Below are 20,248 nucleotides of genomic sequence, written 5' to 3'. Positions count from 1 at the left end.
CCATAGAATCTTTCAGTAACACACAGTAAAGCAGAATGAGATAAAGCTTGTAAGGTTATTATTAAAACATCAGTAAGTTCCTATCATTAAGTTGAAGGAGCAGATCAATAAAAAGGAGCACTTAATGTTACTTTAATAAGGATGAGTTTCCTGTAACAGAACTGCAGATTAACTTCAGTGTAACTGAAGTGGCGTTTGTAATACAGCAGTTCTGATAAGAATAGTTTGTTTTACTTGTGCTCACTAAAATAACTGCAAATGTTTCAAATGTATTAGATCAATACATTCCAGTACTAAAAAGCTTTTATAATGGAGCATATTTAAGGACATTTAGTTTTATAGATGGAAGGGATTTCTCTGCCACTAAGCAGGCAGTGGCATTCAGCCAAGGAGCTGTAGGTGGAGTTTCTTCATGTCCATCTGTCTTTTCATGACCTACAGATGGTAAAATATTGTTTTTAAAAATATGCAGCTCAGTATGATGACAGTAAAATGAAATGAACAATCAAGGCACAAAAGACATTGTTCTAATGTGCAATCATTCCAAACAAATACTGTAGTACACTGTAGTAAGGGATTTATGTTACAAACTGCCAGCTAGCATTTTGCTCTCATCTCATCAGTCACATCCTGTTAGATCAAGTCCCATTGTATCACTGTATGTTACATTACGTTGCAGGATGTTGTAATATTAAATAGACAACAAAATTAACATCCCTTTCCAATCAGATTTCTGCTGTAAATCTGGATATTAGCAGCTGTTCTTTTCAAAATAATTATATTATTAGCTATCAAAACTACAGGTGTTATGAAATCTCTATGGAGAATTTGTTTTTATTGCTCTTTTAGAACTCTATCTCTAATTCATTCATTTAATCAAATAGTAATCTATGCCTGGATAACATGGTGGCTGTGTCTACACTGGGCCACTTATTCCGGAAAATCAGCCGCTTTTCCGGAATAAGCTGCGAGCTGTCTACACTGGCCCTTGAATTTCCGGAAAAGCAACGACGCTCTACTGTACAAAATCAGCTGCTATTCTGGAAAAAATATTCTGCTCCCGCTCGGGCATAAGTCCTTATTCCGGAACACTGTTCTGGAAAAGGGCCAGTGTAGACAGCCCAGTAGTCTTTTCCGGAAAAGCGCGTCTGCATTGGCCACAGACGCTTTTCCGGAAAAAGGGCTTTTCCGGAAAAGCAGCCTGCCAATGTAGATGCTCCTTTTCCGGAAAAACTGAAAATGGAATAGTATTCCTTTTTAAGCAGTTCCGGAAATTCATGCCAGTGTAGACACAGCCGGTATGTATCTCTCAACTGGGATATACATGCAAGTTCTGCCATTGTCAATATTATATATGAAGACGCAAGTAGTAAGCAAGGCTAAAGAACTATCATACTCATTATGTACCTGCTTTAAAACTTATTTTACATGTTGTATAAACCTAAAACAACAACATAGTACTGAGCAGTATCCTGTCCCAGAATTTAGGTGAACAAAATGATGGACTGAGTACTCTGCTCTCTATTGCACAGCATAAATCGGGCTCTGAAATGTTTATGGCAATTAGGAATATCACACTATCAGCAATTTCAAAAAATGAAAATGTTATTTTTGTATTGTGATAGTGCCTAGGAGTGCCAGTCCCCACTGTGCTAGAACCAGTCCATGCACACAACAAAAATACAGTCCCCACTGCAAACTGTTTACACTCTGTTTAGGAAATGTTTTGTGACCAAAGTCTCTACATAATCTCCCATTTAAAATTGGGTAAATTTGGTGCTTATCGAAAAGGAGTATAAACCCTGTAAGATACATTTCCTCACATAGTTGTGCCAAAGCCTCTCATTCCTAATCTATATCATCCCTTCTGTTTCAGTCATGGGCTGTGACACAGCACTGCTTTTCCAGCTAATTCCTGATCTGCAACAATCTTGCTATTCCAGTCCTGGCTCCCATATACACCCTGATAATGCACCTCAATCAGATTAGCAATACTCCTGTATAGCCCTGCCAACACATTGCAATCCAGGCTTGCAATTTACTCCAATTTGGGGCTTCTCTTGAGCAGAGATCCCTGATGTGTCACATAATGTGGTTTGTGATCAGATGTTGTGATATTGGGCAATATCATTGAAAGATTAAAATGAGGCCATCAAACTTATTTCTAGTAGTGGCTTTGGCCAGAATTTGGACTCAAGTCTCCTTGGGGGCTCACCTGGTACCTGTCTGGCAAATAGTCAATAGCACTTTACAATTGCTTTAGAAATTGTTGCTTAAATTGTGTAATATCTTTTCTGCAACTGAGTAGCAATGAAGCCTGCTAAACAAAAGAATAAAATTTAATCCATTATTGAGATGGGCAACTAATATATAAAACCTGGTTTCTGGAAACATAATAGACTTTTTTTAATAATTTACTTTTATGATCTCCAGCACTATGATAGCTGAGTATGATAGTGAACAAGCTACTGATGACAGATTATTTATACATTTATTGTGCAGGTGGGTGCTGGATTCACACCTATAACAAAAATGAATTTCTAACAATTCTTAAGACATTGTAGAAATTGAGCCTAAGATTCAGTTTGTATGTACAGGTTAAGGTTAACTTTTATGAATCATTACCCTTCCTGTCTATAGGCCAGCTCCAAGGGAATGGAAAAACTTTCATTGATGTCCTCCCACTGGGCTTTAGATCAGGCACCATGTTGGGATTGCTCTCAAGCACTTCGGGTCTGAGAGGCATCCCATGCTATTTTTGTGAAGCTGGGAATCCTGATTTTGCTGCCGAGGAATGACTTTTTCTCCTGGCTCAATGTTCTGATGCAACAACTTCACAGAGTGTAGTTCCTTAAAAAAAAAAAAAAAAAAAAGAGTCCCAACAAAACTTGTCTTCAATGCTAACAGCAAGATACTAGATTACTGACAACTGTTTGTTGCCATGGATAAAATAGGAGGGTAGATAAAGAATACATTTATTATTGCACAACAGTGAAATCTCTTGTGATCTATATGGGTGTCAGAATCTCTGGATTGGTTCTCACCCATATGTATCCATTTGTATGCAAGTCACTCTGAGAAAAAGGATATTCTAAAATGTCTTTTTGATTTATCTCACTCTAGGGACTTTTAGGAAATGGGAAGGATAGGTATAAAGACCCATGTTTAGCCTTTATTATTTAGGTTTCCTTTAATACTTTTACAGTGCAAATACAACAGTAATTTATACAGGCAGTCCCCGACTTACGCGGATCCGACTTACGTCGGATCCGCACTTACGAACGGGGCTCTCTCACCCCGGAAGTCGGGGCGAGAAAGCCCCGTTCGTAAGCTGCTCCGGTGCCCCTGGTCTGCTGGAGACCGTCTCCAGCAGACCAGGGGCACCGGGCGGGTTCCCGCGCTTCTGAGGCTTTGCCAGAGCAAAGCCTCAGAGGCGCGGGGAACCGCCGCTGCTGCCGCTTCAGTCCGGAAACCTGTGGTCTGCTGGGGACGGTCCCCAGCAGACCACAGGCACCCAGATTGAAGTGGCAGCAGCGGCGGTTCACCGCGCCTCTGAGGCTTTGCTCTGGCAAAGCCTCAGAGGCGCGGGACCCCCCCCGCGGCTGCGGCTTCAGTCCAGGAGCCTGTGGTCTGCTGGGGACGGTCCCCAGCAGACCACAGGCTCCCGGACTGAAGCCGCAGCCGCGGCGGGGTCCCGCGCCTCTGAGGCTTTGCCAGAGCAAAGCCTCAGAGGCGCGGCACCCCACTGCCGCTGCGGCTCTGCTCCCCGTGTCCCTGGTCTGCTGGGGGGGGGGGGGGAGCACAGCTAGTGTGCTCCCCCCCCCCAAGCAGACCAGGCTTTTGTTTTGGACTCTGGGGCAGAGCATCTGGGGCGCTGCCGATTGGTCCTGCAGCGCCCGCTCTGGGCACTACTGGACCAACCCGGCAGCACCCCAACTGCTCTGCCCCAGGTCCTGATTCAGCCGCTGCTGGTCAGTTTCAGCAGCGGCTGAATCAGGACACCTGGGGCAGAGCAGATGGGGTGCTGCTGGGTTGCTCCAGTAGTGCTGAGGAGCGGCGCTACTGGAGCAACCCAGCAGCACCCCAGCTGCTCTGCCCCAGGCGTCCCCAAGTCAGCTTCTGCTGAATCTGACCAGTGCTGACTAAAGGAAGCCCCAGGCAGAGTTGCTCTGCCCCGGGCTTCCTGGAATCAGCTGCTGATCAGTTTCAGCAGCAGCTGACTTGGGGACGCCTGGGGTTCTTAAGTTGATTCTGTATGTAAGTCAGAACTGGCGGTCAGTTTCAGCAGTGTCTGAATCTGGACGCCAGTTCCGACTTACATACAGATTCAACTTAAGAACAAACCTACAGTCCCTATCTTGTACGTAACCCGGGGACTGCCTGTACCTACACTTTTTATAGAAGTAGAAATCTAAGTATTTGAAAACAACACTTCTTTTTTACCTAATCTGATCTCATAATAGTTCCACTCTGGTATCATTTTGCTGATTGTACTAATTGCTACTGATTTATAAATCAGAATTAGTCTGTTGGAATCTGAGCTCCAGTAAACAATTTCCTATGTGGAATCTAACTTGGGGCTTGTCTATACAGCTCTGCAGTTCAGAATACAGGGCTGTGAATGGCAGAGACACCAACCTGCTATGCTGGAATTCCCCCCTTATGTATGCTGTGGCCATGGACTAAAAGATTCCTAGTTTGCATTAAACTAAGCTTCTTTAAGCAGCATTACAATAATGTGAACTAGAACTCTTAGTCTGAGCCTGCAGTATCCACAGAGGGGAGTTACAGCATAGCAGTTTGCAAAATGCAGGACAATGTAGCACTTTAAAGACTAACAAGATGGTTTATTAGATGATGAGCTTTCGTGGGCCAGACCCACTTCCTCAGATCAAAAAGCTCATCATCTAATAAACCATCTTGTTAGTCTTTAAAGTGCTACATTGTCCTGCATTTTGCTTCAGCTACCCCAGACTAACACGGCTACATCTCTATCACCATTGCAGTTTGGTGCACACTGCTACTCACAATCCCAGAGCCCAAATTGTGGGGTAGCATATGTCAATGCTCTAACTTTAAGCAAATAATGTTTTAATATTTATGATGACAGAATTTGCTTCTGCTTAAATAATAGCTTCCAAGCACCCTACCTACAAACACTAGTGGGCTGAGCCTCACAACACCATTTTAAGATAAGCAAGTTATCATTCTAGTCATCATCACACTTTACACATGGTGAAATTGAGTCACCGGAAGATGCACAGAAAATCAGAGAGGAACTGCTGATGACACAAACCAGATCTCCTGACCTCCAGACATCTTTTGTGAGCCATGAGCAGAGTTCCCCGTAAACTGACTTTTAAGGGCCAGGCTCACCACTAAACTCAACAAATTTCTTAAAATGGGTGCAAATGTAAAGTGGATGTAACTTATGCCAACTCTAGTGCCTCTTTATAGTGCGAAAGAGGTGTAAATGGGACTTTATGTCAACGAAAAGCAGGCTGAAAATGAGCAAATTAGAGGCACCATTATTTAAAATTAATCCCCAAATACTTACTGTGCTTCTTTTTTTTTTTTTTTTTTTTTTTTTGTCTGCACAGGAGGATTTTTCATCCCAATATAACAGGAAGGCAGAAACTGTCCTTGGCTTGGGCCTGTCCCCATTGAAGTCACTGGGAATATTGCCATTGAGGCTCCATGTTGGGATTTACCTTTCATTCAACCCTTTGCCTACAGATAAGTTTTTCTTATTTTATTACACATACTGCCTAACAAAATCTTTCAATTAGCTAGTTCACAACAAGGCCTGTCTTATATGTACACTGAAGGCCCTCTAGGCAGCTGGTATCAGATATCAGCTCACCACAGCTGCTCAGCAGCAGTAAAGATTTCTCTCTAGTTTTCTTTCACCACTCATCTCTTTCTCTCTGACTCTTATTAGAGCTGTTTGGAAAATGGAATTTCCATCCATTAGCAATTTAAACATTTTGAATTTGTTTTTATTACAAACAAAAATCTGACATTTAAAAATGCTGGAAAAGAAATCTGAAAATTTTTTATTGAAGAACCACTGAAACATTTCATTGAAAGAAAGTAAAAATGTTTAGCTTCAACAATGCAAAAACATTACAATATGAAATATGACACGTTATGATTATGTGATATATAATATATTAGAATTAATTTTATATTTAAAAAATATACATACAAACAAAATGCATTGAAATGACAGTGAAAACAAAATGTTTCAACATTACTGAAATGGCAATTTTGTAATAATTCATTTGGACTTTTTCCCATTAAAAATTATCAAAATTGACATTTTCCAGCAAAGTGTTTTGATTTTTATAAAACTGAATTCTCCAATGGAAAACTTCTGTTCAAAATGTCTCCACCAGCTCTATATATCACCTTTCTTTGAAAGCTTTTTCCTGCATCCTTTGCCCCCTTTTTCTTATGGCACTGGCGGGCAAATGCATGTAATTTATAAGGTTATGTCTAGACTGCAGAGTTATATCAGAAAAAAGTATCTTTTTCTGCTTTTTTTCTGAAAGAGGCGTTTCCGAAATTTGGCCCATCCACACGGGTCCAAATTTCAGAAAAAAAGCCCATCTTTTGGAACATCCCTTCTTCCTCATGAAATGAGCTTTACAGGGATGCTGAAAAAACATGTCTGCTTTTCTGAAATTTTATTCGGAAAAGAAGATGCGTTCCTTGGAAACAGCAGAGCTTTTCCAGGATATCTCCGGTGTCCCGGAAAAGCTCTGTAGTCTAGACATAGCCTATGGCTACTGGAGAATTTGGATTGAGTTTCATAAACACTCAGAATGAATTCCTTCAAATTCATTTTTATATTTTCACCTGTAATTGTGAAAACCCATTTAACCAGAGAAACAGCTTTTCCAGACCTATAATATAATAAAATAATAGCTATTACATAAATATATCTATTCATTTTCTTATAGACAACTCAGACTCCTCTGATATTTACATTTTTAAAATACGATACCTTTGTTAAAGATCAACTGTCTTAAATGACAGATGAATATCACCTCCAAACATTTTACAATATTAAATTATCTTCATAAAGTGAGCCTTTAATCTGAACAGAGACTGCACAAATATTGCCTCATTGTGCTACACACTATATAACAAACAGTAAGAGCCAACTTCTTGTCCAAAGAGCTGACAACCTAAATAGAGAAGACCAGACAAGAAGTGGAAGAAATTAATTACTCTCATTTTGCAGATGGGGAACTGAGGCATAGAGAGACTAAAAGATCCCAGACAAAATCTGTGACAGAGCTGGGAAATTAACTTAGATTTCTTAAGTCCCAGGGCAATACCTTAACCCTATGTTCCAACCATGGCAAAAAGCCAGAGGTGAGATCAGCAGCACTACTCAAGCTGGGCTTCTCTGGTATAAAGAGTAAATAAGGGATTGAAGGTCCTCTCTGGGAAGGTGCTTGACTTGGAACTCAGCCTTCATTCATTTATCTCCTTGCTACATCTGGGATGAGCTTGGATGGATGTGTTCCCTCTTTGGCCACACTGCAAGGCCCAGTTTCTTCCCATGCACTCGGTGAGAGGACAATTGAGGGAACATTTTATTTTCATTTACTGTTAGGGACATCAGGGATGAGGATCAGCTATTTATTAATCAAGGGGGGATTGAGAAGTCCATCAGTTCTGCTAGTTAGTGATAGGGATGTGAAGGACTGGTCGACTAGTCCATTTGCATTTGCTTGGATAGTCAACTAGTCGCTTCCCTCCTTCCTGCCTCTATCAGATAGAGGCAGCAATGGGAGGGGAGAAAAGGGGGTACTTCAAAGAGGCAGTGCCGCATGGAGCCTGGGGTCAGCTGCTCTGGCTTTGAATGCCATGGGGAGCCCACTGTCAGGCTCCTTGTGGCATTTCAAAGTGGCAGCACTGTGTGGAGCCCAAGATCAGCTGGGAACTCCCCCACTGACCCTGGGCTCCATGCAGCACTGCTGCTTTGAAATGCCACAGTGGCATTTGGGAGCTCTTTGGGAGCTCTCAGATTGTTTCATTGCTGGGAAAGAAGAGGTTTCTCAGCCCTCCCACTGTTGTCCTGGCTGAACCTGTAGCCACATAGGCTACGTCTACACTGGCCCCTTTTCCGGAAGGGGCATGTAAATTTCACCTATCGTAGTAGGGAAATCCGCGGGGGATTTAAATATCCCCCGCGGCATTTAAATAAAAATGTCCGCCGCTTTTTTCCGGCTTTTAGAAAAGCCGGAAAAGAGCGTCTACACTGGCCCCGATCCTCCGGAAAAAGCGCCCTTTTCCGGAGGCTCTTATTCCTACTTCAAAGGAATAAGAGCCTCCGGAAAAGGGCGCTTTTTCCGGAGGATCGGGGCCAGTGTAGACGCTCTTTTCTGGCTTTTCTAAAAGCCGGAAAAAAGCGGCGGACATTTTTATTTAAATGCCGCGGGGGATATTTAAATCCCCCGCGGATTTCCCTACTACGATAGGTGAAATTTACATGCCCCTTCCGGAAAAGGGGCCAGTGTAGACGTAGCCTATGTGGCTACAGGTTCAGCCAGGACAACAGTGGGAGGGCTGAGAAACCTCTTCTTTCCCAGCAATGAAACAATCTGAGAGCTCCCAAATAGCTGTCAGGGTCTGGCCTCATGATGGATAGAGCCATCCTCTTGCAAAGCTCCTCTCCCCAAGCTTGCAGGATTTGGTTCTGCCTGTTGGTTCTTTGAAAAAACCAGCTTTTGTTTAGGACAGCAGCAATGTGAGTCAGTGTTTCTTCAGTAGTAATGCTTTCCTTACTGTGATCAGAATAAACCCAAACGGGTGACATCTGACAAGAGTGAGGGGCAACAAGTTTGCAGAAATTTTGGTGGTGCTCAGAAAGCCCAAGGCCCAAACCTTCCTCCCCCATCCCAACTCTCTCCAACTTGCCTAAGGCTCTGGGAGGGAGTTTAGATGGGGAAGGGTGCAGACTCTCAGAATTTGGGTGGAGGAGGGGTGCAGGTTCTGGGATAGGGCAGTGCCAAGGATTAAGAGCTTTTGATATAGACAGGTGCTGTGAGGCTAGGGCCAGAGAGGAGGGCTCCCATCAACCTCTCTCCACTCACCACAGCGAGCTCCAGGGCACGTGCCCTCCTCTTGCCACCCAAACAGCACACTCTCCCTGCAACACTGTCACTGCACTTGCTCCTAGGGCCTCTCTCAGGTCCATGAAGTTGCCTCCGCTGTTCAGGGTGTGGAAGGGGGGCTTCCATCACATGTGCATCTCCTCCCCTGCTACTGCCCCTCACCATAACCTCACACTAGTGGGTAGGAGATGAGGCTACCATTTGTCCAGAGCAGGGCAGAAGTGGTGCCTGCAAGCTGGAGGATGGTATCAAGCTGCCGCTCACTGTGGCCTCACAGTGGGAGGTGGGGATGGGACTGCTCCTGGCAAGGGTGCCATTCAGATTTTGATTGTGGGGGAACTTTAACCAGGATTCCAGGGGCTATTTAGGCACTTGAAAACTTTAGTTTTCTGTCAGACAATTTAGCAATTAGCCCTGCATCTAATTCCTATATATATATATATATATAAATAGTAAACCCACTCACCTCTAATAACAACATGTTCTGACATCTTGTGGCAAGTCACTCAAGGGACACTATTAGGTTTAGAATTTTAATATATATTTTTATTTTGTTACTAACTCTGTGAAAGAGAGAGACCCTATCAGAAGCCCTGAGTTCTAGCTCAGCTCTGGGAGGGGAGTAAGGTGGGTTATAACAGCAGGGGGCAAACACAGCTGGGTTCTATGTAAGAACATCAGAATAGCCATACTGAGTCAGACCAAAGGACTATCTAGCCCAGTATCCAGGTACTTCAGAGGGAAAGAACATAATAGGTAATAATTGAGTGATTCATTCTGTCATCCATTCCCAGCTTCTGGGAAACAGGTGATGGGCATGTAGGACATGGAGTTGGATCAGTGCCCACACTGGCTAATAGCCACTGAGGGACCTATTCTCCGTGAACTTATCTAATTCTTTTTTATATAGTTATAGTCTTGGCCTTCACAATATCCTCTGGCAAAAAGTTCCACAGGTTGACTGTTAAGAAATACATCCTTTTATTTGTTTTATATCTGCTGCCTATTAATTTCATTGAGTGACACCTAATACTTGTGTTATGGGAAGGAGTAAATAACTCTTTTTTCACTTTCTCCATATCAGTCATGATTTTATAGCCCTCTATCATATCCCCGTCTTAGTTGTCTCTTTTCCAAGCTGAAAAGTCCCAGTCTTATTAATCTCTCCTCAAATGGCAGCTGCTCCATGCCCTTAATATTTTTTGTTGCCCTTTTCTGAGTCTTTTCCAATACCAAAATATCTTTGAGATGAGAAGACCCCCAGCTGCCTGCAGTATACACGATGTGGGTGTACCATGGAGTTAGATAGAGGCAATAGGAGACTCTCTGTCTTATTCTCTATCTCCTTGTTAATGATTCCCAACATTCTGTTTGCTTTTTTGACTGCTGCTGCACATTGAATGAATGTTTTCAGAGAACTATCCACAATGACTCCAGGATCTCTCCTTGAGTGGTAATAGATGTCTCTCCCAGGGTGTGTCTAGACTGCAGGCTTCTTTCGAAAGAGCCTCTTTCGAAAGCATCTTTCGAAAGAGGCTCTTTCGAAAGAGTGCGTCTAGACTACAATGCGCGGATCGAAAGATCGATCCGCTATTTCGAAAAAGAGCTTCCAGACTGCTGGACGCTCTTTCGAAATTCAAAGCCACCCGGAACTGCTTCTGCCAGGGCATGGGGGCAGCATTTCCTTCCGGGTGCTGCCTGCCTGCCCTTTGCAGAGACGCGTGGTGAGAGGGACACTCCTGAACACCCGTTGCTCTGCTCCTGCAGCTGCCTTTGCTGTCCCTTGAGGAATTTTGCAAGGCATTGCAGTGCTGGTTTGGAGTGCTCAGCTTCCTGGGACACCCCAGCAGCTTTTTTCTTTTGAGGTTTTTCTGCTTGCAGACCCTTATTTTTGGCATGGAGCCAGAGCTGCCCCTGGGCAGGCGATGGCCCCACACCACCATACTGCAGCTGTTGCTGCATCTTCATGAGACAATCATGAGGCTCCTTCCCGAGCTGGACCCAGACCAGAGGGACGAGGGGTTCCCCCGTCCGGCAGCCACACTGCCCTTGCCTCCGAACTTTTTCGTGGACAGGCGTGTTTGGAGGTTTGACACCAGCTCTGACTGGTGGGACCGGCTCGTGATGGAGATCTGGGATGACCAAGACTGGCTACGGAACTTCCGCATGAGAAAGACCACTTTCCAGGAGCTGTGTACCTGGCTCGCCCCTGCTCTGCAACGGCAAGACACCCACCTGCGGCCCGCCATCCCCCTGGAAAAGAGGGTCGCCATTGCCCTCTGGAAGCTGGCAACCCCCGACAGCTACCGCTCCGTGGGACACCAATTTGGCGTGGGGAGATCTACTGTCGGGGCCGTCTTGATGGAGGTAAGTCATTGTCTGGGGACAGTCACAGTTTGGGGTGGGGGGAAGGGAGACTGTCAGGAAGGGCCAAGTGGAGTGGGAGTGGGAGTGGGAGGGAGCTCCTCCACTCACCCTGAATTGTGGGGGGGGGGGGTTCTGAGGAGGGGATTCCCGGGCTGTTTGAGAGGGAAGGTGGGCGGTGGGTTCTCCTCCTAAGACATAAGGCACCCCTTCTAACACTTTGTTGTCTGTCTCGTTCTGCAGGTGGTGAGGGCCATCAATTCGGAGCTGCTCAACAGGCTCATCTGTCTACCGGATCTGGACAGCGTCATGGCCGGCTTTGCTGCCCTCGGCATCCCCAATTGCGGAGGAGCGCTCGATGGGACACACATTGCCATCCGTGCACCGCCCCATCGAGCAGCCCAATTCATCAATCGAAAGGGCTACTTTTCTATGGTCCTCCAGGCCCTGGTCGACCATCGTGGCCAGTTTTCGGACATTTGTGTTGGGTTGTCAGGGCGGGCACACGATGCCCGCATCTTCAGAAACTCGTACCTGTACCGGAGGCTTCAGGCAGGAACATTTTTCCCCCATCGCCAGTTTGCGGTTGGGGATGTGCACATGCCGGTGTGCATAGTGGCTGATGCCGCCTATCCCCTGATGCCGTGGCTGATGAAGCCCTACACCGGCCAGCTGGATGCGAGCAAGGAGCAGTTTAATGCTCGCCTTAACTGGGCTCGCAACCAGGTGGAATGTGCGTTTGGCCGTTTAAAGGGCAGATTCCGGTGCTTGCTCACACGCCTCGACATGGGGGAGACCAACATCCCCGAGGTGGTGGCCGCGTGTTGCGTCCTCCATAACCTCGTGGAGAGGAAAGGGGAGGCCTTCCTACCAGGGTGGGGGAGAGCTGCTGATGCCCAGGAGAGGCTCTTTGCCCAGCCCCGGACAGCTGCCATCCGCCAGGCTCACCGGTCTGCAGTTGGCATCCGGGAGGCCCTCCGGGAGCAATTCTCCAGTGGAGGCCACTGAGTGCACTGAGGGGCTTCTGCCTGGGGACTGGGCCCTGGCCCCCAATAGAAGCTTCCCTCCACAACCCATCTCCTGACCCAGTTTGGACACATCACTTACACCAGGGTGTGTTTCAAAATAAAATGTTCTCTTTACTTATTTATAATTTTGTACATATTATCAAACAATGTGGCAAACATAACAAAAAATTTTTTCATTTTTGTTGTTGCCAAACTATATACAATAAACAAACAGTTCGTTTAACCCTTTGTTTGTGCTTAATAACTGGGGTGATGGGGGTGACTGGAAACCTGGAGGGGGGAAGGGGACTGGAAACCTGGAGGGGGGAAGGGGACTGGAAACCTGGAGGGGGGAAGGGGATCAGGTTGAACGGGGCTTGGCAGATTTCCCTTTCCTGGCTGGGCCTCATGTTTGGGGTGCTCCCCGGCTACGGGATCGGGTGATGCACCTGTCGGTTGGCTGGCTGCTGGGGGGCTCTTGGGACGTGGAAGCCTGGGGGAGAGGAGGGCCAGGGGGAGAGAGGGGCTGGGGAGCTGGGGGGGCTGGGGGAGAGGGAGGTCCAAGGGGGGAAAGGGCTGCTGTTGTGGAAGGGGGGTTTGGTGGGGTGGGGTCATGGGGTGCTGGAGGAGCAGGACCAGGCACAGCAGCAGGCAAGCCGCTGACCTCCCTCAGGGTGGCGTACAGCACCGTGCGCTGCAGGACCAGCTCATTCATGAGCCGATCACGCCACCGCTCCTCTGCCTCCGCCCTCTGTAGCAGGATGGCGTTCTGCTCCTGCACAGCCTCGACGTGCTGCCGGAGGATGTCGGCGTAGACACGCCTGTGTCTGCGGCTCCCATGTCTCCGAGATGGAGATGGAGATGGAGGTGGGGCGGGGGTGCTGCGGCCCTCTTCCACGGCTGGTCCGGCTGTGGAGGAAAAGAAGAAGACACAATCAGTCCTATAAACTGGACTCTGTAGCACTTAAAATACTAACAGGATGGTTTATTAGGGGATGAGCTTTCCAGGGCCAGACCCACTTCCTCAGATCAGAGTAACACGGCTACATTTCTATCACAATCAGTCATGTGTGCAACAGCTGTCCAAAAGGGCATGCCCTCTCCCTTGAGACAGGGGAAGCAGACATTCTGAAGGTCACACTGTGTGTGTGTGTGTGTGTGAGACCTGGGCATCAGCCTGAGCATGACAGGTTTCCCTTGTGCATCACCCACTGTGCACCCACCTACCTCCCCCCCCCCCCGGGTGTGACACAAACTCACTGTACTCACCTGCTGCTTCCTCTCCCGTGCCAGATGACGCCTGGGAGGCCTCAGAGGTCTGGGTGACCGGCTCCAGGGTGAGGGTCGCCGTCTCCTCGCTGTCCTCCTCCTCTGGGCCCATGTCCCCGTCTCCAGACTGCTGTAGCTCCCGCTCTGGAGCGTCCACCACCGGGTCTGCCAGTCCGGACTGCACGAACCTCCGTGGTGTGCGTGCTTCTGCACTGCCACCCAGGATCTGGTCCAGCTCTGGGTAGTAGGGGCAGTAGTGGGGGGCTGCCCCAGAACGGGAGCTCTCCTCCCTGGCTTTGGCGTAGCCCTGCCGCAGCTCCTTTACCTTGGAGCGCACCTGGTCCTGTGTGCGGGGGTAGTGGCCCTTCTGGGCCAGGGCTTCAGCCATGCGGCCATAAATTTTGGCATTTCGCCGCCGGCTTTTGAGGGCCTGTAAGGCCTCCTCCTCTCCCCACAGCTCCAGCAGGCTCTTGATCTCAGCGCCGGACCAGGATGGTGCCCGGCGCTTGGAGCCCTTGGCTGGGTCCCCAGAAGGCTCTGTGGAAGGGCCAGGACGCTCTTGGGGCTGTGACATGCTGCAGCAAGGTCACCGTGTGCTCTGGCTCCTTGTCTGCAACAAGTGGCTGTGAGGGTGCGCCTGTCCCTTTAAGGAATGGCTGCAGCCAGGAACCACAGACGTGCAACCCATGGCCCAGATTGTCCACCAGGGCTTGTTCCTGGAGGCCAATAATTTCGAAAGAAAGGGCTCCCCCTGTCCAGACTCACGTTCTTTCGACGGATCTCCCTCGAAAAAGGCGTTCTTCCTCGTGAAACGAGGTTTACCGCCGTCGAAAGAAAAGCTGCGTTCTTTCAATTTAATTTCGAAAGAACGCGGCTTGAGTCTGGACGCAGGGGAAGTTCTTTCGAAAAAAGGGTACTTTTTTCGAAAGAACCCCTGAGTGTGGACACGGCCCCAGAGACTTTCACTTTCGTCACCTGCACAGAAGCTGTTTGACCAGGGGAGGGACCTTTCTATTGTGTCCTAAAAAGTATCATCTGTATGTGTCTCTGCCTTCCTTTGCTCCTTCAGTTCAGCCACCCTGGGTCTCCAAAGCCTGAACATGGTCCCTGAGAGCCAGGAGCTCCTTGCACTGAATGCACACACATGCCACTTACCCATAGGGCAGGGAACCATACATTGAGTGCAATAAACAGGATATCCACTTTGTTGATGGGCTTCTGCCTGCATCCTCTTTTTACTCTTAGAGCTTATCCTTTCTTGATATTTATTTTAAAAATCAGGTGGTTATGGTATTAATTTAAAGAATGTTACGTGTTAAGTGTATCTAGTCCTTCTCAAACTCTGCCTCTAAACTCCCTGGTAAAACTCCCCTCTTATCCCACCCTTTGTTTCCTTTCTTTTGACTGAAGAACCCAACAGTGCTTTGGGATTTTCTAATGATCCTTAGTTCCTTTTAATGACAAGCCTTTTATTCTCTTAATCACCCTGCCTCCATTTATAAAGAAATGCTCTAATGTAAAGACTGTGCTGCTCCCAGCTTCTGAATTCATCACAGTCACACTCAGGCTGAGTTGCTGTTAACATTGTTGGAGCCGAGCCCCTGCCTATGAGTATTAATGGTGCCTGAGCAACTTGGGGCCCATATAACTCACTGCCTGTCATGGGCAGTTGGTGAAGGTAGTGCTGGGGGCCACACCAACCCCCACCTCTCACAGGAGCCAAGCTGCCTTCCTCTCCCTCTCCCCCCCATGGGGAGGTGAGGCAGCATGCCATGTACACACATCCTCCACTACCATGGGAAGGGCAGGAGGGTATGTGTATGCGCGCACCCCAGCCTCCCTGGTCCCAAAGCACAGGAAGGCAGGAGGGTGCATAGCCCCAGCCTCCTGGGCCAGGAGCACTGGAAGGGCGGGTGCTGGGGGAGCAACACTCCACCCCCAGAACACTTACAATAGGCATTCTGGGGGCATAGTGTAGGCAGGGCCAGACTAGCAGTTTGGGAAGACAATGCCTCCCCCCGCCTAGCATACCAGAAGCCCTTGCCACCTATGGACAGTGTCCACATGGCAGCAAAATCTCAAGTTTTTCAGCTGACTTCAGTGTAGCTACTACACTGATTCAGACTCCGGGGATGTGGTCCTTAGTAGCAGAGCTCTGAAACAGAAGTGTAGGAGTGCACTAAACAGGGGGTGAAAGAGGGATTTACCTGCTGAGGTCTCTAGGCACTATCTATATGTAGATGTAGTGAGAAATATACATCTGAGGGAGGATGCAAAGATATTGGCAGCTATATGTATGTCTATTGTGCACTGCATTATGTATTATTAATTATTATTATTATTCAATATAACGGTAGTGCTTATGTCATGTTGGGACCTCATTCCCCTGTTCTAGTTAGTGCACAAACATGGAGTAAATAAGAGTCCCTACTCCAAAAGATTTATAGTCTAGAAAACAATACACAGGTGGACAAGACAAAGAAGCAGGTGGGAAAGGGGGGAACAGGATATAAAAGTAATAGGAAGAACAGACTTGCTATGGGCACAATTCTTATCCAATTAGTTGAGTAATTACAACTCTTCGCCTACCAGGCACAGGCAGATGGCAGACTGCAGTATAAAAATACCTTACATGAAACTCATTTTGAGAATAATAATACTTGTATATATTGGTGTTTCAGGTGGAAATTATCTCAGCAGCAAAAAAGAGGAAAAATTTGATTAAAGAGTTCAAAACATATATGTATTGTTTGCATTTTCTGTTGTGTCAGTGGCTGCGCATGCTATTATGGTATAAACTAATGAGTGCTATTGTTGTACAGGAAATCTTATCATTTGGGGCCAGCTTCTGCCATCTTCACCCACAATTAAAGCAACTTTATTCTGCAAGCAATCCCACTGAAGTATAGCATATCATCCTTTATAAGAATGCCAGAAGATCTAAGATTAGTAAATATTTTTGCTTAATAATAGAAAAAACTGTGAAGCGCCTTCCTTGTGTTTCACAATTTAATGCCTTGACACAGCTGTTACTGACCAGAGCCCCAGTTCAGCAAAGCACTTTATACATGGCTTTAAGAGTGTTGCTGAATAAAGCTGGGATTATGGATATATTTACAATTAAACATAGGTTTATGTACTTTACTGAGTTAGGGCTATATCCGGTTTAATTATAGAATTATATACATATTGAGTATATGATTTTTGTTTCCTGTTACTTATGTGCAAAGCTTGACTACCATTAAATAATATAAAATTGGTAACCCATAATTAAACTGCCTATGACAATAACATGGATTACATCCATCTATCCTGACCTGCAATTAAAAGTACAAAAACCAACTTTTAAAACTGCTTTCTTATTAATGTCTTTGGGAGACAAAAAAAATTGCACTGTGAAGAAACCATATATTTTACGAGAGCCCTGTGACCAGCTCCAGTATGGGAGCCCTCACAGTCATGTGACTTTCTTCAAGACAGTTTTATTTCCCATTCTCATAAATTTTAACACTTTGAGTCTTAGCAAAATAGCTCAAGGAAAAGTTTTCTCTTGAGGTAGTACAAAGGATGATCATTCATGACAAATTGTAATGAGATGGAAAGAGGTTGATGGACATCCAAGAAATTCCTGGAGAGAAGCAAACACCCATTCCCCCCTATTAATCACCAGCCATATTTGTACTGCACTTCTGTATGTCACTAACTCATCTGCAGCTGTACTTTAGAGATTCTAACATGCACTCTCACATAGTCAGGGTTCTCCATAATCCAAGATATTGGCCCACTGCTTGCAGCTCTTTGGCCTCTGATCTTGCCAGCCATTCTATCAGCTTTTTGATGGAGATTGAAGATAACAACATGAATGGGAAATATTATTTTTCAAACCTCACTCTCAGCCGCATACTCCAGACTGCAGGAGCAGCACTGCAATCACTAGGAGAGACTTGAGGCTTTTGCTAGACTCCCTGTCTGCCGCCTTTTCCCTGTCCCAGTGCTATATGAAAGACTGAAGAAACTGGACGTGTTTAATCTTGAAAAAAAGAAGATTGAGTGGGAACCTGATAAGAGTTTTCAGATATGTAAAAAGGATGGCGATTAATTGTTCTCCATATTCCCTGAAGGTAGGCTATTGCTATGGCAGCAGAGGCACTGGTGTAGTTACAGTAATACCAGTTAGAAAGTCCTTTTGCTCGTATAGCTTCGTTTGTTCAGGAAAGTGGCATAAGCTGTATCCCCATTAGGATGGTTACAAGCATAGCTATTGCTGGCAAATTCTTTTTAGTGCAGACAAAGCCTGAGAATTTTTCAGACTTTAATTGAAGGGGTTATGGCACTGTGGCCCCAATTCAGTATAGCGGTTGGCTCTAATAATATTTGACAAATCAAACCAGCATAGTTTTATAAAGGAAAATCATAACTCACTAAATCTTAGAATTCTCTAAACTTGTCAATGTAGTAGATGATAAAGGAGAACTGATTCATATTATTTATTTAGAATTCCAAAAGGCCCTCAACAAGATCCTATATAAGAGGGTGCAGAAGAAGCTAAATGACCACAGGAAGAGGCACAAAATATTACCAGAGATCAAAAACTATCCAGAAGGCAAAAAGCAAAGAGTAAGATTATGGTCAATTTTCATCGTGATATAAAGTTAACAGTGAGCTGTCTTGTGGTTACATACTAAGTCCCAAATTTTTAAACTAATCAATGAATTATCTGATAGGGAGAAGGTAGTGAGATAACATTTGCAGCTGATGTCAAGTTATTTAATTACCTAGAACCATAGATGATCGCGAGAAACTTCAGAGCCTCCTAAACAAATTCGGTGACTGGGCAACACAGTAATGGAATTAATTGTCAATAAATACAAAGTAATGCAAATTGGAGAGGGAAGTTTAAACTACTCAGACATCTTACACAGGATTCTAAATTAACTGTACCAGCTGAAGAAAAGGGAGTTAGGTGTTGATAGTTCAATGAAGGCCTCCAGTCAATGTGCAGTTGGAGTCAAAGAGCAAAGATGATTTTAGGATGGATATAAAATGGGATGGCAAATTATACAGAGGGTATTATAATATCTTTATGTAAATCAGCACTGTGGCCTCTTCTGAATAACGAGCATGCTTAAGGGCACTGAAGTCTCCAGTGAAGAGAGACTGGAAGGTTTGGAACAATTTACTTTCAAACAGTGATGAATAACAGGATACATGATATAAGTATGGAACTCACTGTAACAGGAAATTATTGAGGTCAAGATCTTAACAAGATTAAAAAAAGGGGGGAGGGGTTGAGTATTAATATGGATCTCAAGAATATCCAGAGTTACCATAATTAATGATATTATAATTATGCAGAATAGATATTAAATCTCATGCTTCAAGATTTAAAGTAATACCTAAATATTGGAGATTAGGATGAGACTGAATGTGTGTATGTGGGGCATGGGGGTAATAGATCACACAACATCTACTTATTGCAAGGATCATACATCCTGCCCTGAATCTTCTGGTATTGACTATTGTTGGAGAAAGGCTACTACCAGCCATGACAGACCTTGGGTCTGAGGAGTTATGGCATTTCCTATGTCTCTATAACATATGCTAAATTTAGATCATCACCACCTCACTTCACATGCCCTTGCTTTGGGTGTGTGTCACTTTAGTAATACTGGTAGGGGAAAAAAAACCATGGGGAAGGAAACTAGCAGAATCTGGCAATCCTGCTCATGGACAATGGTAAACAAAATGACTTGTGGGCCACACGCAGAACCTTGATGGGCTGCAGGTTGCCCACCACTGATTTACAGAATCAGGGTCTAATTTTGCAAGAAGCCTCATTAGATGTAATTATGTCTCTCTCTCTCTCTCTCTCTCTCTCTCTCACTCACACACACACACACACACACACACACACAAACCAGCATTGATAAACACATGAAATCTCTTACCAGTATTAGACCAAAATATAAAGGGTCAAGTTCAGCTCTGAGCAAAAGACACTCCTCTCGAGGAAAGAGGAGACGGAGGATTGAGTGAGTTGTCATTTTCAGTGATAGATTCGACAGCTGACAATGATTTGTAATATTCATCCTCCCCATCAAGAACTTTGATTTGGCTTTGAAACAAAACACAAAACATACTATTTTTATTAAGTACAAATCATAAAAGTACAAAGCAGTTCTGCAAAATCTTAAGAAATATACCTCTCTATGGATGGTGAAATGAAAACACTGAAAAAGTGTTAATACTAGAAGGGGGAAAAGGTGGGATGGTTTTGTTAACAAGATGCAGCTTCTCAGTTTTGCTGCCACTTTTTGAGTGCTTTAAATCTCTCTGTGGGAACTGAATGGTTCTAAGGATTGGTAACAGGTCACACAGCCTTTCAACTCTAGGTCTGCAGTAGAGTCAGACCAGCTATTTGTAGCGTGTAATTTATTTCACAAATGTAGCATTTTTTCTAATTGAAAATTGTCCACA

General features: G+C 45.3%; 1 protein-coding gene across 1 annotated transcript in view; it reads right to left on the bottom strand.

Annotated features, from left to right (window-relative positions):
• Window positions 1-20,248, bottom strand: part of MYO3B (myosin IIIB) — a 337,904-nt gene that overhangs the window by 12,960 nt on the left and 304,696 nt on the right. The window contains exon 33 of the mRNA XM_075933604.2: window positions 19,720-19,886. Coding sequence (XP_075789719.1) covers window positions 19,751-19,886 — 136 coding nt within the window. The 3' untranslated portion in view covers window positions 19,720-19,750. The remainder of the gene's footprint in view (window positions 1-19,719; window positions 19,887-20,248) is intronic.

This window comes from Pelodiscus sinensis, chromosome 7 (genome assembly GCF_052426305.1).
Source record: "Pelodiscus sinensis isolate ZL-2025 chromosome 7, ASM5242630v1, whole genome shotgun sequence".
Classification (NCBI taxonomy): Eukaryota; Metazoa; Chordata; order Testudines; family Trionychidae; genus Pelodiscus; species Pelodiscus sinensis.
The sequence above is the reverse complement of the archived record's forward strand: the minus strand, read 5'-3'. Positions and strand labels throughout refer to the sequence as shown.